This window comes from Cyprinodon variegatus, unplaced genomic scaffold, assembly GCF_000732505.1.
Source record: "Cyprinodon variegatus isolate N-32 unplaced genomic scaffold, C_variegatus-1.0 Scaffold671, whole genome shotgun sequence".
Taxonomy (NCBI): domain Eukaryota; kingdom Metazoa; phylum Chordata; class Actinopteri; order Cyprinodontiformes; family Cyprinodontidae; genus Cyprinodon; species Cyprinodon variegatus.
The window spans coordinates 298568-318536 of NW_015151124.1; the positions used below are offsets into that span (position 1 = coordinate 298568).

General features: G+C 38.4%; 1 protein-coding gene across 2 annotated transcripts in view; it reads right to left on the bottom strand.

Annotated features, from left to right (window-relative positions):
* Positions 1-19969, bottom strand: part of ltbp2 (latent transforming growth factor beta binding protein 2) — a 127637-nt gene that overhangs the window by 28202 nt on the left and 79466 nt on the right. The window contains exons 12-29 of one of the 2 annotated variants that reach the window (XM_015394093.1): positions 19394-19702; positions 16853-16872; positions 16553-16589; positions 13850-13924; positions 12941-13066; positions 10822-10950; positions 10544-10663; positions 10182-10301; positions 6171-6290; positions 5877-5999; positions 5641-5766; positions 5402-5527; positions 5103-5228; positions 4243-4368; positions 3686-3811; positions 1121-1246; positions 745-864; positions 510-635 (exon numbers count right to left, since the gene is read on the bottom strand). In XM_015394093.1, the coding sequence (XP_015249579.1) occupies positions 510-635; positions 745-864; positions 1121-1246; positions 3686-3811; positions 4243-4368; positions 5103-5228; positions 5402-5527; positions 5641-5766; positions 5877-5999; positions 6171-6290; positions 10182-10301; positions 10544-10663; positions 10822-10950; positions 12941-13066; positions 13850-13924; positions 16553-16589; positions 16853-16872; positions 19394-19702 (2181 nt within the window). The remainder of the gene's footprint in view (positions 1-509; positions 636-744; positions 865-1120; positions 1247-3685; positions 3812-4242; positions 4369-5102; positions 5229-5401; positions 5528-5640; positions 5767-5876; positions 6000-6170; positions 6291-10181; positions 10302-10543; positions 10664-10821; positions 10951-12940; positions 13067-13849; positions 13925-16552; positions 16590-16852; positions 16873-19393; positions 19703-19969) is intronic. The other variant, XM_015394094.1, reaches the window with a different exon arrangement.

Below are 19969 nucleotides of genomic sequence, written 5' to 3' on the forward strand. Positions count from 1 at the left end.
TTCCATACTTTTAAAAGGAAAAATGAGAACAGTGATTTAATCTCATAAAAGTGACTTAAAGGAGATTGCATCTATCGACTCATATTAAAGTTATGATGGAGGATTTTTGTGAATTTTTGAAAAACACCAACCCACAAAAAAAAAAAAAAAAAATGCAAATACACAACCCTCTACCCACTCCCGAGCGGGAACGCCTATTAAGGGAGCATGCGAGAGCCGATGTCTACTCTTGCACGCTCTGTTTAAAAGTTGCCGTTGCATCACTCATACAAGCTTACTTTCAAAAAGAAGATGCAAGCTGTGCAATTTTTCCACTATGTCAGACTCACCACAGGTAAGTAAAAATGGGGACGAGCACATAGGACGGCCATAAACATATCCCCAGAATGACTGACAATTAGGAGGACCACTTATTATGCGGAAAAAGAACACCCTCAACTATACCTTTAAAGTCTACAACTGACTTACATAAATTTAACAAAAAAATTTGAATGATGATTTCCCATTACCCTGGCAGCCAGGGTGGCCCTCGGTGGGGATAAATCCATCAGGACACACACAACTGTAGGAGCCCTCCGTATTCAGACAGTTTCCTTCTCCACAGATCCTCGGCATGTTAAAACACTCGTTGATGTCTGTCACAAACAAGCACAAATAGACTCACACAGCTGTGTCAACATGCCAACATGTGGTAACCCATGAAAGCAGAAAACCGCTAATGGTATATGTCAAATTTATAAATACCTCTGCAAGTTGTCCCATCTACTAACTCCATTCCAGATGGGCATGAGCAGCTATAGGAGCCAATGGTGTTTGTACACTGGCCTCCCAGGCACAGGCTGCCATCCTCACATTCATTCACATCTGCAGTTACACACACACACAGATGAGATCAATGCATCAGTTGTGTAAGTTCTGAATTATTTGGTCACACTAGAAATCCGCTTTCTCATGTAAGACGAAGAGCTTCCAGACCACAGCGAACAAATCATCCATCATGGCCTTCAACAGCGTCTTACCAGAGGAGGGCCATGCAGTGTTGGAACAGATGACTGTGAAAATGACTTCATGGAGATTATAAATTCTATTGACCATAGCCAGACATCCCACTGTTTCGTACCTTCATGCGAGAGGCCGACAAATGCTGAGTTGAATCCAGTATCACCGGCCATGCAGGAGAAGGAGCCCTCTGTGTTCACGCAAACACCTGCGAGGCAAACACCTGGAACCTGGCACTCGTTGATGTCTTAGAGAAAGTAAGAGGAATAAAGGGTTACATAAAGCTTATCAGCAGAAAAATCACCAAAGAGTCTGGTTTTGTCTTATCTCCTTGAATAACTTTAATGGATAGGTGCGAGCCAGCTTGAAGTGCTTCCATACACTAAGCACAGTCTTCCTTATTAGGTTGCACTGACAAGCTTTATAGAAAAGAGTGGACAGATGAGAATGTGGGATGGTCATTAAATTTGCAATAGCATGTTATTAGGGGTGACACACAATTACCAAAAGCACAAAAAGACACTTGCTTGCTGATATGTGATCACTGGAAATTCCTTCAACAGAAACAGACTATATTTTTTTTTATTCTAGAAAGTATAAACCAAAGTAAAAAAGCATATATTGCTGACATTGTTGAGCCATAAAACCAATAAATATTGAAACTTGAAAAAGCCTAACCCCCTAAAAACTTGAAAAATGAAAAATGCCAGTGGTCAGTGCCAAGAGCCCCTAAGGGGCTGGGGATAAGTGTTGGGATGAGGAGTAGGGATTAAGCCAGTATGTGGTTAAGGACATGGAAGCTAGCTTAGCTTAGCCATATTGAGGCATGGAGAATTAGTTTAGAGGGACTCTGGTAGTTCATCATGTGGTCATCATCATCATCATTTCAAGCTGAAGATGCTGAGATGCTGGGGATGCAGCAGAGGATAGGATGACCCACTGCAGAGTTGTGTGTCTAAATTAGTTGTATTTTTTTATTCTCACATGAAAACATAAGGAAATGAATATTCACATTAAAATAGCTCCCCATAAGTACCGATTTTACTGTTTAGTTACAAAATGGATCTTGGCCTAGTTTATCAAAAAATACATATGTTAGAGAACTATGTTGAACAGATGTTAAGTTACTTGTTGGGGACACAGAAAATGAAGGTTTGGTTCTGTCCACATCACATCTCCAATCTGATTGACAAATGGTAAATGGCATGTACTTATATAGCGCCTTTATTCAAGTCAGCAGACTTGACCAAAGCGCTTTACACTACATTCATTCACCCATTCACAGACACACTAACACACTGATGGTGGCAAGCTACATTGTAGCCACAGCTGCCCTGGGGCTCACTGACAGAAGCGGGGCTGCCATACACTGGCGCCACCGGGCCCTCTGACCACCATCAGTAGACAATGCAGGTGAAATGTCTTGCCCAAGGACACAACGACACTGAAAGTCGGAGTCGGGGCTTCAACCGTCAATCATTCAATTTCAGGGCAAACTTCTACATCCAACGAAGAGTTGTGATTTAGTGGTGATTTAGTGGATTTAGGGCACATAGCTTGGAATCCTGAGGTTGTAAGTTTGACACCCACCCCCATAGACTGCCACTCTGGCTCTCTGAGCAAGACCCTTAATGCCTGATTGCTCACTTGGTGCCAACTGCTCCCCAAAGGGAAGGGTTAAATGCTGAGATACATCTCTCCAAGGTGAGATCAAAAAAGTTCAATTATTGTTATGAATAAATACTTATTATGTGTTTGAAAGTAAAAAATGCAAAACCATTCCTGGGGATACCTTGTTTCCTGCAGACATTTCAGTAGTAATTCTAGTTGGAAATCACACATTTTCAAGATGGATGCTGCTACAAACCCTAATGTTTCAAATTAGAGCTTTTGCCTTAAATAGTTATTCAACACTGTCTTCCAGTTACAGGTAGACTGAGCTTGCCACAGAGGACTTTTAATCCCTCTGCAGGATGTTGGCTTATTTGGCCTTCAAGCTAGAGCACTCAGACATTGTAAAACAAATATGCATTTTTAAACTCAAACTTCAGTTGAAAGACTTTACTATATGTGCCTTTGTCATAGGTGGAACTTTTTTTATGCACAGACAACCAATTTCACCTTTTTACATTTAAAATTTCTAATTTTTATCCCAGAAAACACAAACAACAATCTTAAGCTGAAAAGAAAAAAAAAGTAAAAATGAAATCATGTGTCCTTTGTGTCATTGAGATAGCTGTGTTTGCCTTCATCAGGACAAACTTGCCTTAGAGCACTGTAATAACAGGGAAGGCGGTGGAATTCATTTCACATTAAACCCTTATTATTTTCCATGGCACCAGATACATCCATTAAAATCCCATAAAAGACTGACTTGGACTTGTTTTGTGAAAATCATTTCCCTTTGCAAAGGCACGTATTAGTGGGGGATCTTCCTCTCAGGCTAGATCCACACTCTGGTATAAATGACAAACTGCATGTTTGAACCTCTTTCATGTAATCATTGCTTTCTTTTCTTCCAATGAAGTCATGACATATCTATGCTCATGGGATTTGTCAGAGCTGCCATTGCACTGCATTGATCTAACAAATTATGTCAAGAAGGACTTAAAAATGATTGTAAATATCTTTGCAAATATTTCCTATGATGACTAGAGCCTGATTGTGTTGATTGTTTTTTTTTTACCTTCACAGGTGTGACTGTCCTCAGACAGTTGGAAACCAGTTCCACAGCTCCTGCAGGTGTAAAATCCTGGGGTGTTAATGCACATCTGGCCGGGACACAAGTTACCCATTGCGCACTCATCCACATCTGGAAACAAATGCACATCATAGCAGAAAATCACCATCACTGGATTCCAATAAATAAATACTGCCAGTTGCAATCAATTAGAAAATGGTCTTATGGGCTGCACTATCTACAGGATAGTTGCCTGACATCATCCTGTTCTATTTGAGGTTTAGTGTCTCACTGGAGTGAGCACAGATCAGAGAAGTGATGCCAAATGATGGAATACTCCAGGATCCAGCTATGATGTTATGTCTGAGAGGTATTGGTTTAGTATGAAGGTATTTTGGCTCCCAGCTGTCACACCTGATGCTCTGTAAACACAACCTAGAACAGCACTGAAAATTACATATGAAGCTTGGCGTACTCCTACTTTCCTGAAGCTCATCTGGCTCAACTGGAGGCATGTTTGAATAAAAGCACTGGCAGTAAACACTACAAAACTTCAGCTCTACCTTCACACTCTTGTCCATCAGCAGAAAGTGTAAAACCAGGCTGACAGGTGACGCACGTGAACGAACCCTCTGTGTTGGTACATTTTCCCTGAGGACATGTAGTTGGAAATGCACACTCATCGATATCTGTTGTGAGACAATGCACACATTAAAAAGCTCAAAGACACAGAAGCCATGTTTATACTTTTAAAATGCATTTTCAATTAAAAGAAAAGGCCACATATGGACAGTAAAAGACTGGATAAATAGTCCAGAACTAAGCAGGACAAAAGCTCTAAGCACACAGCCAGAGCTGCACTAGAAGAGTTGAAAAAAACCTTTAATAGCGCATAATATTTTTATGTGGATATCACTAACTGGAACTCAATACAAAAAGGATTAGAACCAAAAAGTTATATCAGAGCATATTGACAACATTTGGTAGGATGCAAGAATTTATTGTACAAACTCTTTACATTGAAACTGGCTGAGCTCAGGTTAGTTTGCTAATAAAACAGGTGTTCAAACCTCTTAACCTCAAGACTTCTGCAAAGAATTTACTGTATGTTTTATTTTTATTGGTAAAAGATATAAAAATGCATGCAAGTTTGACCTCCATTTAACAACTGTACTTTGTATTGATCTAGCACATAAAAATCCGGATAATACACAAGAGTTAGTGGTTGAAATATGAAAAAGAATGTTAACTTCTTTAAGGCGTGTGAAAATTTTGTTCAGGAAAAATGATACCTATTTAATCATAAATGAATCTACGCTTTTTTCCCATCAAAATCAGATTTGTAATCAAGCAGTTAGTAAATGTTACACAGAAGTCTTATTACAGGCTATCATTTTTAACTAGAAATGCTAAATAAACCAACCTTGACAGAGTTCCCCATCAAAAGACACTTGATACCCCGCAGGGCAGTTCTCACATCTATAAGACCCCTCTGAGTTTAGACAGATCCCGTTGGAACAGGTAGACCGTGACTGGCACTCATCAATATCTAAGGAGGACCGACACATAGACACACACATACCTTTTTATTTATACTGAATACAATCTGGAGAGAAACCCATTTCATGGGAAAGAAAATTTCCCTGAGTGGAGAGATGTGCTGGGAAACTCTTTAACAATGGTAATGGTTTTACAGAAAGAACTGCTGGAGAATGAATGTACCGTCACATCTCTGCCCGTCCTCAGACACGGTATAGCCAGCTTGGCATCGGGTACAGATGAACGATCCCTCTGTGTTAGCACACTCCCCTTTAAAGCAAAGGTCTCCCTGTGCACACTCATTGATATCTGGAAACAGAAAGGACAAATTTCCCACAAGTAGGTGAAGGTATTATCAACTTACAGCAGTGTTTGAGCAACACATCAGATTAGTGCAAATCATTACAAAGATCTTTTCTTACCTTCACACTTCAGCCCATCAGAGGATGGTCTAAACCCAGGCCCGCAGTTCTGGCAAATATAGGACCCTGCTGTATTGATGCAAATCCCCTCTGGGCACGCTGTACCAGATGTACACTCATTGAGGTCTAGAAAGAATTATGTGAAGTATATTGTGAAGACATGATGTTACTGCTTGAACACCTTCGTTAGCAAAGGGTTATTCGCCGATGAGTTATACTCATGATTTCTAACAGACCTTCACAGGATTTCCTGTCTGAGGAGACTTGGTAGCCAATGTTACAGGTGCACTCATGGGTGCCGTCCAAATTGACACAGCGGCCGTTCATACAGACTCCCAGTAGCCCACATTCATCCACATCTGGAGAAATGATACAGGATGAAAAAATAAGGATTTTTTTTTAATGGCCGCAAACACTTCTGTGGCAATTTTATAAGCCCATAGAGGTTCCTAAAGGTTTCTGTAGCAGCAGAACTGTCACAAAGCTCCTGCTAAGTTATGCTGCATGAATACCCTCTGACTGACAGGTACCTTGACAAACATTTTCTGGCGAGAGCGTGTAGCCGTAGAAACAGTTGCATATATAGGATCCCTCTGTGTTGACACACCGACCGCGACCGCATATGGTTTGGTTCAGGCACTCATTGACATCTGAGAAGAAAGAACAGCATATATTAAATGAACGGGAACAGGTTCACAACACAATATGCTTTAAGTGAAAATGAAAATACAATCATACAAGCACATACTGATTTTTCATCTGTTTCAAAAGCATTATGAGTGATTCAACGACTCTTTAAGGAGGCCACCAGACCTCAGAAAAGCATCTGAGCCACTAGAGGCATCACTTTCAGACCTGTTCCCAGTGCGTGCTGTACTCCGAGAGGGCTGCCCTCTGTCACCGGTTCTGTTCATAACCTTTATAGACAAGATCTTTAGGCACAGCCAAGGGCCGGAGGGGGTATGCTTTGGGAACCAGCAGATCTAGTCACTGCGTTTTTTTGATGACGTGGTTCTGTTGGCTCCCTCTTGCCAAGACCTACAACATGCACGGACTGTTTGCAGTGTCCAGGGTGAGAATCAGCTCTCCCAACTTTGAGGCAATGTTTCTTGACCGGAAATAGGTGGTAAGATCCCTTCAGGCGAGGCTCGGAGTCGAGCCGCTTCTACTCCACATCAGTAGGAGTCATATGAGGTGGCTCGGTTATCTTTTTTCAAATGCCCCCTAGGCGCCTCCTTTGGGAGGTGTTCCAGGCATGTCCCTCTGGGACAACACCCATGGAATGACCCAGGACTCGCTGGAGGGACAATGTCTCTAGGCTGGCCTGGGAGCACCTTCACCCAGCAGAGCTGAAGGAGGTGTCTGGGGAGAGGAAAGTCTGGGAGTCTCTGATGTGACTGCTGCCTCCTTGACCCAGTCCCAATGAGGCAATGACTTTGAGTAGGGGAATTTATTAAGTGTTATTATTTGCATTTTCTTTTGAATAAGATAATGCTTTATGGTAAGAGAGACACAACAAGGTGTTCAAAGGAGACGGAATTTAAATTTTTTTCCCTCCAAAAACAGAGAAGGAAGGATGTTCCTGAAATGCGATACAGAAACGCAGAAAAAACAACGTAAAAAAGTCACAAAGTTGCTATTGTTGTTCCAGCCACAGGCAGTGCCAGACATCCATCAGTGTGGTCCAGCACTTTTTCTATAATAATCCAGCATCACTCAGGCCTCACCGATAAGCCCAGACAAGAGAAGAGATCTGTTTTCTATATCACACCAACCATTAGGCTTATCCTCGATTTGGCCAATTGGGCCTAAACAGCTGCACTACTCTGCTGTCAGACTGAAACAAATACTTGAAACCAAAAATCTGAGGCTGCCTGTCTTATGTGACCCCCGGAGTGTTAAACATAAACTGTAAACCCTGGTTTTACCTTATTTGTAAATGTTCAGTTAAAAGATCTGCAGTTAATCCTCATTTACAGATATTACACTGTTTAATTCTGGTTTTACATTTTGCTATATAACAGCTGCAAATTATGTTAAAGCCTGAAATTTTTTTTAGAGAGTATTTGCAAACATAAGGAATCATAAAGATCAAGGAACACTGCATATAAGTTTGGACTAACATTTTCAATAGAGTACTTGCAAGGTTTGCCTACATAACTGCAGATTCAGCAAGACAATGCCATAAACAAAGTGGCCAAAGAGTCCAACTTATCTTTGGAGGAGCTGCAGAGATCCACAGCTCTGGTAGAAGAGCAGTCTTAAAACAACAACCCTAAAAACACACTTTTCATTTTTTTTCTCTTTTCATTTCACCTCACAATTATGCCCAATACTGTTGCTCTAGTACGTGCCAAATGCAGAGACGGAAGCTGAGGTCGTGTCTTGCAAATTTAATAACCAAATGATGGCAATTGAAGCATAAAGCCAAAAATAGCTGAACAAGGAACAAAGGGAGATACATTGGTTAAGAAGGGAATGAAGGAATGAAGAGAGTGCAGCAAACAGTAACTGAAGAGGAGGAGTATATATGCCAGAAGGAACAAATAATTGAGTAATCAACTGATTGGGTGCAGGTGTATACAGAAGGACCTAGAAGGTAGCTAGGGGAAGGAGACTGACACAAGGGGGCAACACAGAGTAAACAGGCATGCAACCAGAAAACAACTCGAATGACACAAAATGGAAATTAAACCAATGAAAACTTAAAAATAAAACTTAAACAGAACCAAAAAGTGCAGAACCATGACAAAACCTGCTTTGCCATGACCTAGATGACTGAGAATTTGGAAATGAATATGCCCCAAAATTGTTTTGGTATACTAAATCAAATATCAATTAACAATGTAAGAAGACACAATAGTTTTGCAAGGAGCTGCTTTTAATAGACTGAAAAATGCTGAAAAACTGACAACAGTGTTATAACTTTTAGCCTCAAGGGGCGCTACACATGTGGCTTCCAGGTTTAGTGAAACCAAATGGCATTACTGCACTGTCTGAGAATTAAACAGTCTCCTTTCATGTTTTGGGATCTTGGAATTACTTGTCAGACAAGGACACATTATTCCCCTCTAGATTAATAGATCAGAGAACCAAAAGTATGTCCGATCAGGTCAATGTCATAAATATTTTGTCACCTAACAACAACTTTTACTTCAGTTAGCTGTTGTGCTTAAGGGGAGCTCAGACTGCTCTAAAGTAGTGGTCTAGGTCACAAGCCTCATTCAGTGATGGATCTCTAAAGTTATTTAAGCAAGTTTCAAAGCAGAGCAGCCCGCATGTAGCATTGATACATGCCAAGTGCTTTATATCAACACCCAAAATAATCAAATATATATCAAATTAAGCTAATACTTGGGTCAAAAGTTACACAGTGTGACTTTAAGTGCAAAAATAAGCATCACCAACTGAGAAAATTCATAATAAAAAATTCAAAAAGCTCCTCTAAATTTATTCATAATATTTTCCGTTAGTCATGTGCACATTTCTGGAATAGATGGGGAGCTTGGATTTCCAAACAAATTAGAGGTGTGGAAGGTCATCAGGAGGGGAATGGATATGTAACGCCAGTAGGGATGTTATGTAACAGGGCTACTTTCAGGTTGGAAGCTTATGTTAGTTTAAAGACCGTGTTAGTTTTAAGAAAACGCTCCCTATGTGTACCGTAGCGACCATTTCTAATCAGTGATAGGAGCCTTAAACCACATTGCAGACAGCATCATGAGTGAGAGGGAAAGTTTATTTATGTGCCATGACCTCCTTGCAGTAGGGAACCGACCTTTTGGCCCACTCGTACATCTCCTGTGACTGCTTGCTTCTCTCACCTACCCCGACGGCCGTAATAAAGCACGGCTTGCCTCTGCTGGGCTTCACATTTACACTGGTCAGAGCTTTCCAACAATAATACGCTGTTTATTTAACGTTTGAGCCAAGAGAAAAATATTTGGACTCTCCCAAATTGAAGTATTATAAACAATCTTTTTAAGGAACCGCTGATATGAAAAGATCAGCAATAACACACAGAATGAGGTTAAACAATAACAGGAATATGCAGCAGCAGGGAGGATACATGGAATCACTAAAGGAGCAAAGAAAGTGGGGGGCCATCGGATATAACCATCATTAGCTATGATTTTATGCTGTAATGTGAGCTTAGGAATGTTCCACATAGGACCTAAAATATCCAATATAAACGCAGCTGAAGCAAAAGATTTCATTTTATTTCTTATTTTTATGCACACCAGTAGAGAGAAACCCTTTGAGCATTAGGCCATTAGGCTGCAAATTCAATTCAGCTAATGCTACTTGGTCAACTGCACTGCATCACAGGCAGCTGACTGTTCTCTAAGTTGTTTTATTCACCTCATCAATGCCAACAAAGAAAAGGAGTTACGTCACCATAAACTATCAAAAAAAGGCATTACGACACCAGAGGGAAACCCAGCTTAATTCCACAAATCAGCTTGAAATGTCCTGGGGTCCCTGTATAAGGGGGTTTGGTAGTGGTCCTGCTGTTTTGATGGGGTGTTAGGTTGCCTTACCCACACATCTCCCACCGATGGGCCTGAAGCCCAGGCCGCAGACCTGGCACTGGAAGGAGCCAGGAGTGTTGACGCAGATTCCATTGGGACAGGAGCTTGGATCTCTGCATTCATCTATATCTGCTCAGGGAAAAAAATTAAAACATTGTTTTATTTAGCTGTTACTACAACAAGCTTCCTTAAACAATGCATGTATCAATGGAAGAAAGTGACTCAGAGATGGAGGGAGCTGAATGGTTCTCTGGGCTTTGAGCAGAAGAAAATACAATGCATGTTTTAAAAAAAAACCCAAAATAAATGGTTATTTTGATGACTGAACTCAACTCTGTGTGTATGATTTTGTGCTGATTCAATCAAATTACCTTCACATAGGTCCCTCCATGACTTGGCGTAGCCGCTGTTGCACTCGCAGGTATAAGATCCTTCAGTGTTGATGCACTGGCCGTTCTGGCACTTCTTGGCCATGCTGCACTCGTTGATGTCTGACAAAACAAAGGGAAAAGAAAGTCATTGTTTTTTCATTATTTTTCAAATAAACAACACAACAAATAGAAAATGTGATGTACTTAAAAAAAAAAAAGAGACTTGAGGATGACTAAAAAACATGACATGCCCTTCTGAAAACTGCCCTGTGTCTCACCTTGACAGAACTTCCTGTTCTGGGTTATCACCTGGCTGTAGCCGCTGTAGCACTGACACGTGTAGGAACCATAGCTGTTTATACAGCGGCCTTTCCCCTCGCACGGGTCCGTTTCACACTCATTTACATCTACAAAGGGAAGAAGCAAAAGGCTTAAATTGTTGCGGTATCTGCCAAATAAAGCAAGGGCTTCAGTCAAGGCCTCAGTGAGACGTTTTCACATATCCAGGGTTGCTCGTTTGGCTGTTGTCAGGAATCATGAAACAGGATAAACCAAAATGCTGGGGAGGATTCTCAGTCATCCAGGTCACAGTAATTCCAAAAAAGTTGAAAAACAAACCACTGGACTTTGTTTTCCAAGTTTTAAGACGTTTTGCTTCCCATCCAGAAAGCTTTCTCAATTCAAAGTCTGAAGTAGCGTTTGAGTTAAACCAAAGGATCCCTTTCAGTTTTGCTTTGCTTAAATTTTCTATACTTCTATGCTGTGTCACAGCTAGACAAAGCCTTTATACAGATCAGCATCATAACTTTGATTGTGTCCATCCATAGATGAACTGAAAACTTTAGTTACTTTAGTAGTTTGATCAAAACTATAACCTTGTGAATCATTTAGATTTATTACAGTAAGAGAAATCTATTTAATATATTCTATTCTCATGATTTTGGGAGCCAAAATTTAAATTCAATTACTCAAAAGAAAATGCAATTTTAACATAGATGTGAAGGCCAAAACAATCAGAGAAAAGACTGCTGATTTCAGAGTAGTATAGTACTGGAACCCTCCACATACAGGAAAAGCCAACAAAGGTCGTTTCTTAACAAGGTTCTTCACACAGTGCTGAAAACTATGAGTAGAAAGAAAAATCAGTTATCGACTGCAGCTGGGGTCAAAGCTTTAAAGGTAACCACACACAGATGAGTTACTTCTTCATCAGAGAAAATTCATGATATACCTTCCTCTGATTAAGGAGAAACCAGAGCAAGACTGTTAGTATTATTTAGTTATGCAAAGTCTTTTATTAAATGTTGCACCTCGTATGGAGATACGTAGAAGTTTCAAACTTTGGCGGAAGAGTGGAAAAGCAAAAAAATTAAAGATAGTCAAGGTCCAGTGAGAAGTTTTTTTAGTCAATGATGATAAAGGGGGATATTTGACCTCCCCTATTGGTTCACCATATTTCATTGAGTCCAAAATCAGAGCAGCCATGGACCAAGAAGTTTTATTGCACTTAATGCTCTCTGGAGCTGCCAAGCTTTACTAAGAGGCCGATTTCATTCTTCAGCAGGATTTGGCAAAGAAAGTAAAAAGTATGAATAATTGGTTTAATGTGTTGATAAGTCAACAAACCGGCTTGACGAAATTTCAGAGAAACTGGAATTTGAGTTTTTTTACTTAAGACATAATGATCAAGAATAACAGAAATAAACTGTTGAACTACAAATCAATTAATAAATCACAAAATCGTTGAAAACTTGGTTTATTTAAATAATCATTTATATAAGTGGAACTGAGCAAGACTAATGACAGTTGCTCAGCTCGGGGCGGCTGTGACACATTAAGTAGTCATCTTCTAATCCAAAATTTGACAGTTAAATTCCAGCTTTCTCCTACCATGTGCCAAAGCCATTATTTGCAAGCCAATGTACAGTACACATTGTTGTATGTACTGTATGTGAGTGCATCTATATGAGCAAGGTTGGGTGAATGTGGCTCTAATACAGAGTACTTTGACTGGTGATTATATCAGTCATGGCTATACAGATTCAGTCCAATTACATCATATACACATTATACACAGTCTGGTGTTTTCAGATGTCTTAATTTCTAATAAATACAATGATTATTTGCTTACAGCAAATTAAAAAAATACATTTGAGATTAGAAAATTACAGACCAATCAGACCAAAAATAAATTATTTTTAATACAGAAATTTGATCTATAGGGAAAGTAAGTATATCACCTATTTAAAAGTTGTAACAAAATGTACTTTTAATCTGGCAAAAGAGCCCCATCATAATATATATTATTTAACATGATATGATAATAATTTCCATATATATCCAAATATTCTGATCTATAGATATGAACCTATGTCTCCTCCTTTCTTTGTTACTCACCAATGCAACTGTTCTGCAGTGAATTGAGCTTGAATCCTGCCTCACAGTCGCAAGTATATCCAGACTGCACAGGAACACATTTTCCTTGGCCACATATACTTGGAGAAGTAGTACATTTGTTAATGCCTATGAAAGAGGAAAAAGATGTACATGGTCATTACCCAAAAAAAGACAATAACATTTCTGACCCGACATTAAAGGAGCCGTAAAACATTAAAAAGAGCATTCCTGAAACACATGGAGCTCCGTGGGTAACAGTTTTGCTAGTTTATAGGTGGAGACTTGGTCTGGTTTAACAACAGTGTAGAGGTCTAACAGGTGGTTACAAAGATTAATAGCAAAAAAAAAGGGGTCAAGCAGCACCAAGCCTGACATTAGCTTCGATCCTGCCTTCTAACTAAAAGGGGTGAGATAAAACAAAGACATGAGTTGATTCTTAAAAGATGAGAAAAGCTCTATCTCTCAATGACATCTGTAATTCTCTTCACTCCTTTAATCGGTCTGTTAATCATAATTTAAAAGTTCTTCCCTTTTTTCTTTTCACCTGTTTCAATCTTTTTTTTTACATTTGACCTTTGTTCACTCATGATGACAAACCCATCCTAGAGGCACAATCACCCTTGGTTTCCTCCTACCCTATGAGAAGCACATCAGCTCAAAGCCAATTTGGCTCTGAACTACGGGTCAAATAAAGCTCTCTCCAGCTTTACTTTGGATAAGCTTACAAAAATGCCTTATAAGAGGTCCCGCTGTCTGCCAGCTGTTGACAGAAAACATAAAAAATGAAGAATCGGGCTTCTTTTTTAAATGGTAGCGCTACAGCCCTCCTCCCATCAACTAATTTAGATTTAAGATGTATGTACCGTTATGACATAGCTTATTTTCTTTACTGCTTTCTTTTTTTCTTACCAGTGACGGAAACCCGGGGGCTTGTTTCTTTTAAACCTGGTCTCAAGTTGAAGCCAAGGGAGTCTGGAGAGGTCTCTACAAAAAGGAACGAGGAAGGTCTTAAAATACTTGTTTATAAATGAGCAAAAATAAAAAAAATATTCTGGCTACTACTATATAATTAATGTACAAACCTTATACTTAGGTAACCTACAGTTCATACATAATTCAAGGCCGTTTTTGCATCACAGGATAAATGAAAGAGTTAATATTCTAATTAAAAAGGGCTTACTGATGAAGTACTAAATGAGGCTGATTTCCCCCAAAAGAATTTCTGAAGCTTTGGCTTTTATTAGATACTCCATTATAAGATGTCTGTGACTTGAAATGTCACATTTAAATGAAGATTGTAAAGAAGTATGAAGCAATTCCTAAAATATATCTAATCATCTGCACAAAAACTTTGTATTGTTCAATCAACTGAAATGAATCAAAAGCTTGGATGTTGAAATGAAAGAGATATAAAGATAAAAATATTTCTATAAAGATGTGTATCAAAGACTATTACACCCTCAACTACTAATACTTGTTTAGTTAATGGTTTAAATTATTTCAAATTTTACAGAATGGGACTGAACTGGCTCCTGTAGCATGCATGACCTCGTGCACATGCTGTGCTAAAATAGTCAATGTTGCCAAGCACAGCTTAAACTCTAGCTGTAAAATGTTTACAAGGTTTAAAGCAAAGTAATAAGTTTGTGATGCAGGAATATAACTATTTTTAAAAATTTTGGCAGCACACTGCTGAAAATGAAATAAAACATGAGCCTCTTTTTGCCTGTCATACTAAAACAAAGTGGACATGCTTATGTTAGTTAAAACGTCAAGTTTTAAACAACAAAGGAGAGCAGATATGCAGATGTTATCATAACTGCGTAAGCAAGAAGTCATAATATATCAGAGCATAGCTGTGCATGTGCAAACATAGCCAAATCATTAATAAATTAGTTCAAAACAACATTAGACATTCTACTGTTAGCATTGTCCCATTACAATCAATTTATATCAAAATGCATAAAACTTGCCAAAATTAGCTCAGCGTGTAATTTACCCTGCATGAAAAGTAGGAAGTAATAAGATGACCTGCTAGGATCAGCACAAACTCAGTAAAAGCTAGAAAAATTAATCATACTAATGGTGATTAATCATTTATAAAGTAATCATTAACTAATCCAAAATTCAGACATTTTATGTATTTTTTGTGATTTTTTTTTTTTTTTTACAACATTGGAAGCTAGCACTGCACTGATTTCAAGTCATCCAGACAAGGCAGAGTTTTAACAATATTATATTAGAAAATTTTTAGCAGCAGATGCATACTACAAACAAAAGAAGATCTATAATATTGTGTGTTATAAATAAAATGTTATTCTCTTTAAAAAGTGAAGGGAATTATATGTGTACTTACATCTTTTTTATATATTTCATTGACTCGCAAAATACGTTTAAGTGGTTAGAAATAAATTCAGGATGTAGTCATTTTCCATGTTGTTTTTTGATTATTGAACAGACCAATTAATTGAGTACTTGATTAATAAACAAAAATTTAAATGCATCTCTAATTAGCAAGTACTATCAAAACTAAGTGTAAACATGACAGCATAAGCATAGCTGGAATAGCAAAAAGTCATGTCAAAACAGAAAGCAGACATAATACTTTAGGTATGACCTTTTTATCAAGAAGCCATATCAAAAATTATTTGGAGCATGCTATTATTATTATTATTAATATTTTCTTTTTGTGAAAAGTTCATTGCAAGAAGCAAAATGTGAGACTATAACTAGAAGCTTTTTGCAAAAAGTCTAATATGTCTTTAGAAAAACTTAACACTGTTCAACAATAAAAATCTTTGGAGGCATAATAAAGTATCTATGGCTTTAAAGAAATAGGGATATTGCTGCATGCAAAAGCTAAGTCCGGGAAATCATGCCATAATGATTAAGTAGTTATTATTCTGTATAAATATGGCATTACTGATTTATTAAACTGGGAATCTACTTGGAAATTTGTGTTCTAAAATTTAAGATTCGTTACCTGATATTTATAAAACTTTAATCAAGACATTTCTGCATCATGTATTAATCAAAAAAAAAGTTGTATTGTTAGTATATAAAAGCCACGCAAAGAACATGAAAGGAAAAAGGAAAAAAAATTGGAGCAAATTCAAAGTATAACTTATTATCAAAAAGATGATGCATTAAGAGGGGGGTAGTCACAATAATTTGCAGAGGGTGAGCAGCTTTATGATATAACCTTTTTGTAATAATTTCATGCTTTAAATCAATATAAGTCATGCCTTAAGGTTTACAGCTGTATATTAAATATACCTTTATTATAAAGTGTTACCTGCTGTTTCTTACAACATCAGGTTACCACTTATTGCTAGATGGTATAAAAAGAGCTCACTCTTTTTCAACTTTTAAAAACAATAAATCAAAATAAATCAAGATGACACATTAAATGTAGGCAAACTCTAGACTTTAATGTCAATATTTTCACTGGCGGGAAGGCAAGGACTGAGACTGCCACTGCTGAGCTGGGGGAATTCATAGCAAACACATTACATGTCTGCGCCTGACTCTAATACTAAATCAAACTATGCAAGTCCTTAAACGACAGGTTTGGAGTAATGTTCTAGTGGATAAACGGAGTGAACATTTTACCTGGATTGTAAGGTGGTGAGTCGGTCACAACAGCTGGCTAGAAAACAGACAAATATTACCCATGAAAAACAGTTGAGGCTACATTTTTTACCGTCGTATTAATTTCTTGCCTGCTCTTGTTGGTGAAGTCTCTGCTAATTTATTGTGTCTGTTGTCTACCAAAATGTGGTCTAAATATGTTACATAATCCTTACAAGCCCAGCAGCGAGTACAGCTTACGCATATTGTCCTCAGAAAGAAAAAAAAAACATTTCAAAACTATATGCCAGGAAGTTGACAGAGAGAAAAAAAAAAACTTACCGGCATCAGAATTTCCACATCTGCAAAAAAAAAAAAAAAAAAGGAAGAAAGAAACAAGGAAAGAAACAAAGAAATATGTATTAGTTCTAAACTCTACTAAACAGGAAATTTCCAAAAAGTCTTTTTTTCTAAAAATAAAAAGAGTAACAGCATATACAGTACCCAGTGAAAGCATGCATTCATTTAAAAATAAAAAAATCAGTTTTCAAGGAAATATTTTTTTTTCAATATTGTTATCATTTAGTCGTAGGGAAATGGCTGTTCTAATCGATGCATTTCCGAATTCTCCCAAGTGGTGCCCGACTTTACACGAGTGAATAAAGAGAATGTGATTGGTCGTTTATCAAGGGGGCGGGATTGTTGTGGCGTAAGGTTCGCAAGCAAGTTTGGTTGTGGTCGGTGTCTCAGAAGCATCTTGCTAAGCACTAAACAACTTAGTGCTAGTAGGTTCTCAATGGGAAATTCCATTGGGACCAAGTAGCACTAAATTGGTGACTTAGAAACGACACTGTCAAGCTATGGACAGCGGAAACATGCAAGAGGAGGAGAGTTTTGTGTCGGAGGTCGTGGATGACTCTCCTCCGTCATACATTTTTTATTTAGAGGAGGAAAGTGAGGACGAAGACATTGTGGAAGAGGACGCCAGGGCGGCAGAAGCTTGGTTTGGTGTAGAAGGCTTACAGCCGTACATGTTTGAGCCCTTGCCTCACAACGCTGCCTGTTCTGTTAGCTCTACGCCTGCAGAAGACACATACATCCATCCACGTGAACACTGGAACGTAAATCTATGGTAAAGTAAATGATTCTTATTTCAACCTTTGCGTATATTAGCTGCGACATATGAATCAAGATGCTATGACCGAAAACATTTGATTCACAGATGACCGTTGATATGTGATTGGCCGAATTCAGGTGTACAAGCTGACGTATAACTAACTGGCCTACATAAGATAACAGAAAAAACCCCACAGATTTTAAGAGACAATTTTTTAAAATAGAAATGTTCTAACTTTTAGGACAATATGGTCTGACAAAGAGTTCATTTATATACATGTTTAAGCCAGGATTAATTGACATTTGAATATGACTTCCCTACGACTTAAAGTGATGCACCAAAACGACAGAATAGCAAACGTTGAAGGAGAATGATGGTGTTGTGACGTATGATATGCATTTGCACTAACCATCTTTCCTCATATAGCCTGTATTACCAGTTGCCCTGATATATCTTAGTATTTATTAAATAGGGTCCATGTGGTTATAATTTAATCTGAGCATAAACAAGTTTTCCTGCGAAGACCAAAGAGGTTTGTGAGAGAATATTACTGAACAAACAGCATCAAGAGCACCAACGAACACACCCAAGAGGTAAGCAATAAAGTTGTGAAGACATTAAAAGTAAGTCTAGTTTAAAGTACAGCTCATTATATGAAGATATAAAGAGTATATTCTAAAGCTGCAAAACCTACCAACACATTGCATAAACAATTGTGCAAGGAGAGCATTTATATTTGATTGTGCAAATAGACCCATGGTAACTTCGGGAGAACTGCAGAGATCCAGAGCCTTGGGGTTAGGGTAGATCTCTTAACAGGATAATTATTAATTGGACACTGTGTACATCGGCCTGTATGGGGGAGTGGTAAGAAGAAATTCATAAGAAGTCATGGTTGGACATGTGGTTAAAGGTGCTCTAGTTTAGTGAGAGCAAAAACTTGTAATTGTTTGGACAATGTACAAATGTTTCACTATATGGGAAACATGACGATGGAAAAAATCTTGCTGTTTGGATATTTTTCCTCAGCAGGAGTAAGTTGGTCAGAGTTCATGGGAAGAATGATGGAAGTAAACACAGAATTAAGGCTGCAAAGGATCTAAGTCTGCAGATGAATTTCACCTGTCCTGCAGGAAAACAACTCGAAACACAGACTGAGATTCAACAGCATCAAAAGGTGGATCTACAAAGGGTTAACACAGAGGGGGCTGAATATAAATGCATGATGCTTTATGTGCAGGACATCTTCAAAAACATGCAAAAACTTTTACTTCACATTTACACACCAGTTTATTTCGGTATATCTCTCACCCTCATCTTCCCCCAAAAGACAATAAAGTTTAGGTCTGTTATGTGAAAACAATGAAAAAAAGTTTTAATTTGAAAAGGTTTTATTTAAGCCCAACTTCAGAAAACGGATACTTAAGAAATTAAAACACAAACATGGATGTGAAAATCCTTGATATGAAGACAAAAATCTCAAAATATTTATAGAGCTGTGTGGTCGAATAATAAAAAAAAAAACAACTGACGCTGCCAATAAAACTATGTCTCCAGCTTTAAGTTAGGAAAATATATTCATATAAAAGAGATGTTCTGTCTATGATATTTGCGAGGTGCAGAGAAGCCCATCAGGGTTTCATTTTATTGGTTAGGAAAGAATGTAAACAACTTTGAAAACTGTTTGTGGTTGTATAAAAATGTACTTGGGGGAATCAAAACATCCGATTGATTTTTGGCTTATTGGGAGAAAACTAAAAAGTTACCTGCTGGTAGTCGATGTGGTTGTCGACCTGATTCTGCAGGATACTGTGGTGTCTCAGGGTACTGAGGTATTCGAGGTGTCTCGGGGTACTGAGGTATTTGAGGATTCTCTGGGTACTGGGGTATTTGGGGTGATTGGGGATAGTTGTTGTGTCGTGAGGGCTGGGAGGATGGGAACTCAGAATACCCGTCCTCTAGAGTCACTCCTGTTCTCTGGAGCTCGACATCTTCCAGCTGCCTGAGAGAAATCTGCACATCTGAGCGTGAGTATGTGTATCCATGACCAGCTGGGCAGATCTCCTTGAAGTGGTCTGTAGGAAAGGAAGCACAAGAGCAAACAATAAGTGATAAAAACCATCATATTTGCAGTAAGAGCTAGCAATAATCAGATTCAGTCTGCCATCTGCGAAACAATGTCAACAAAGCTGTCTTCCACATTTATATGTATAACATATCAACCCCTTATGTGATCAAATAGCAAATTTACTGCAGTACTTCTAATGTGTTCAGGCTAGGGGTGTGGGAAATAATCGTTTTGGCGATATATCGTGATATCCGGCTGCCCAATATAATATCGA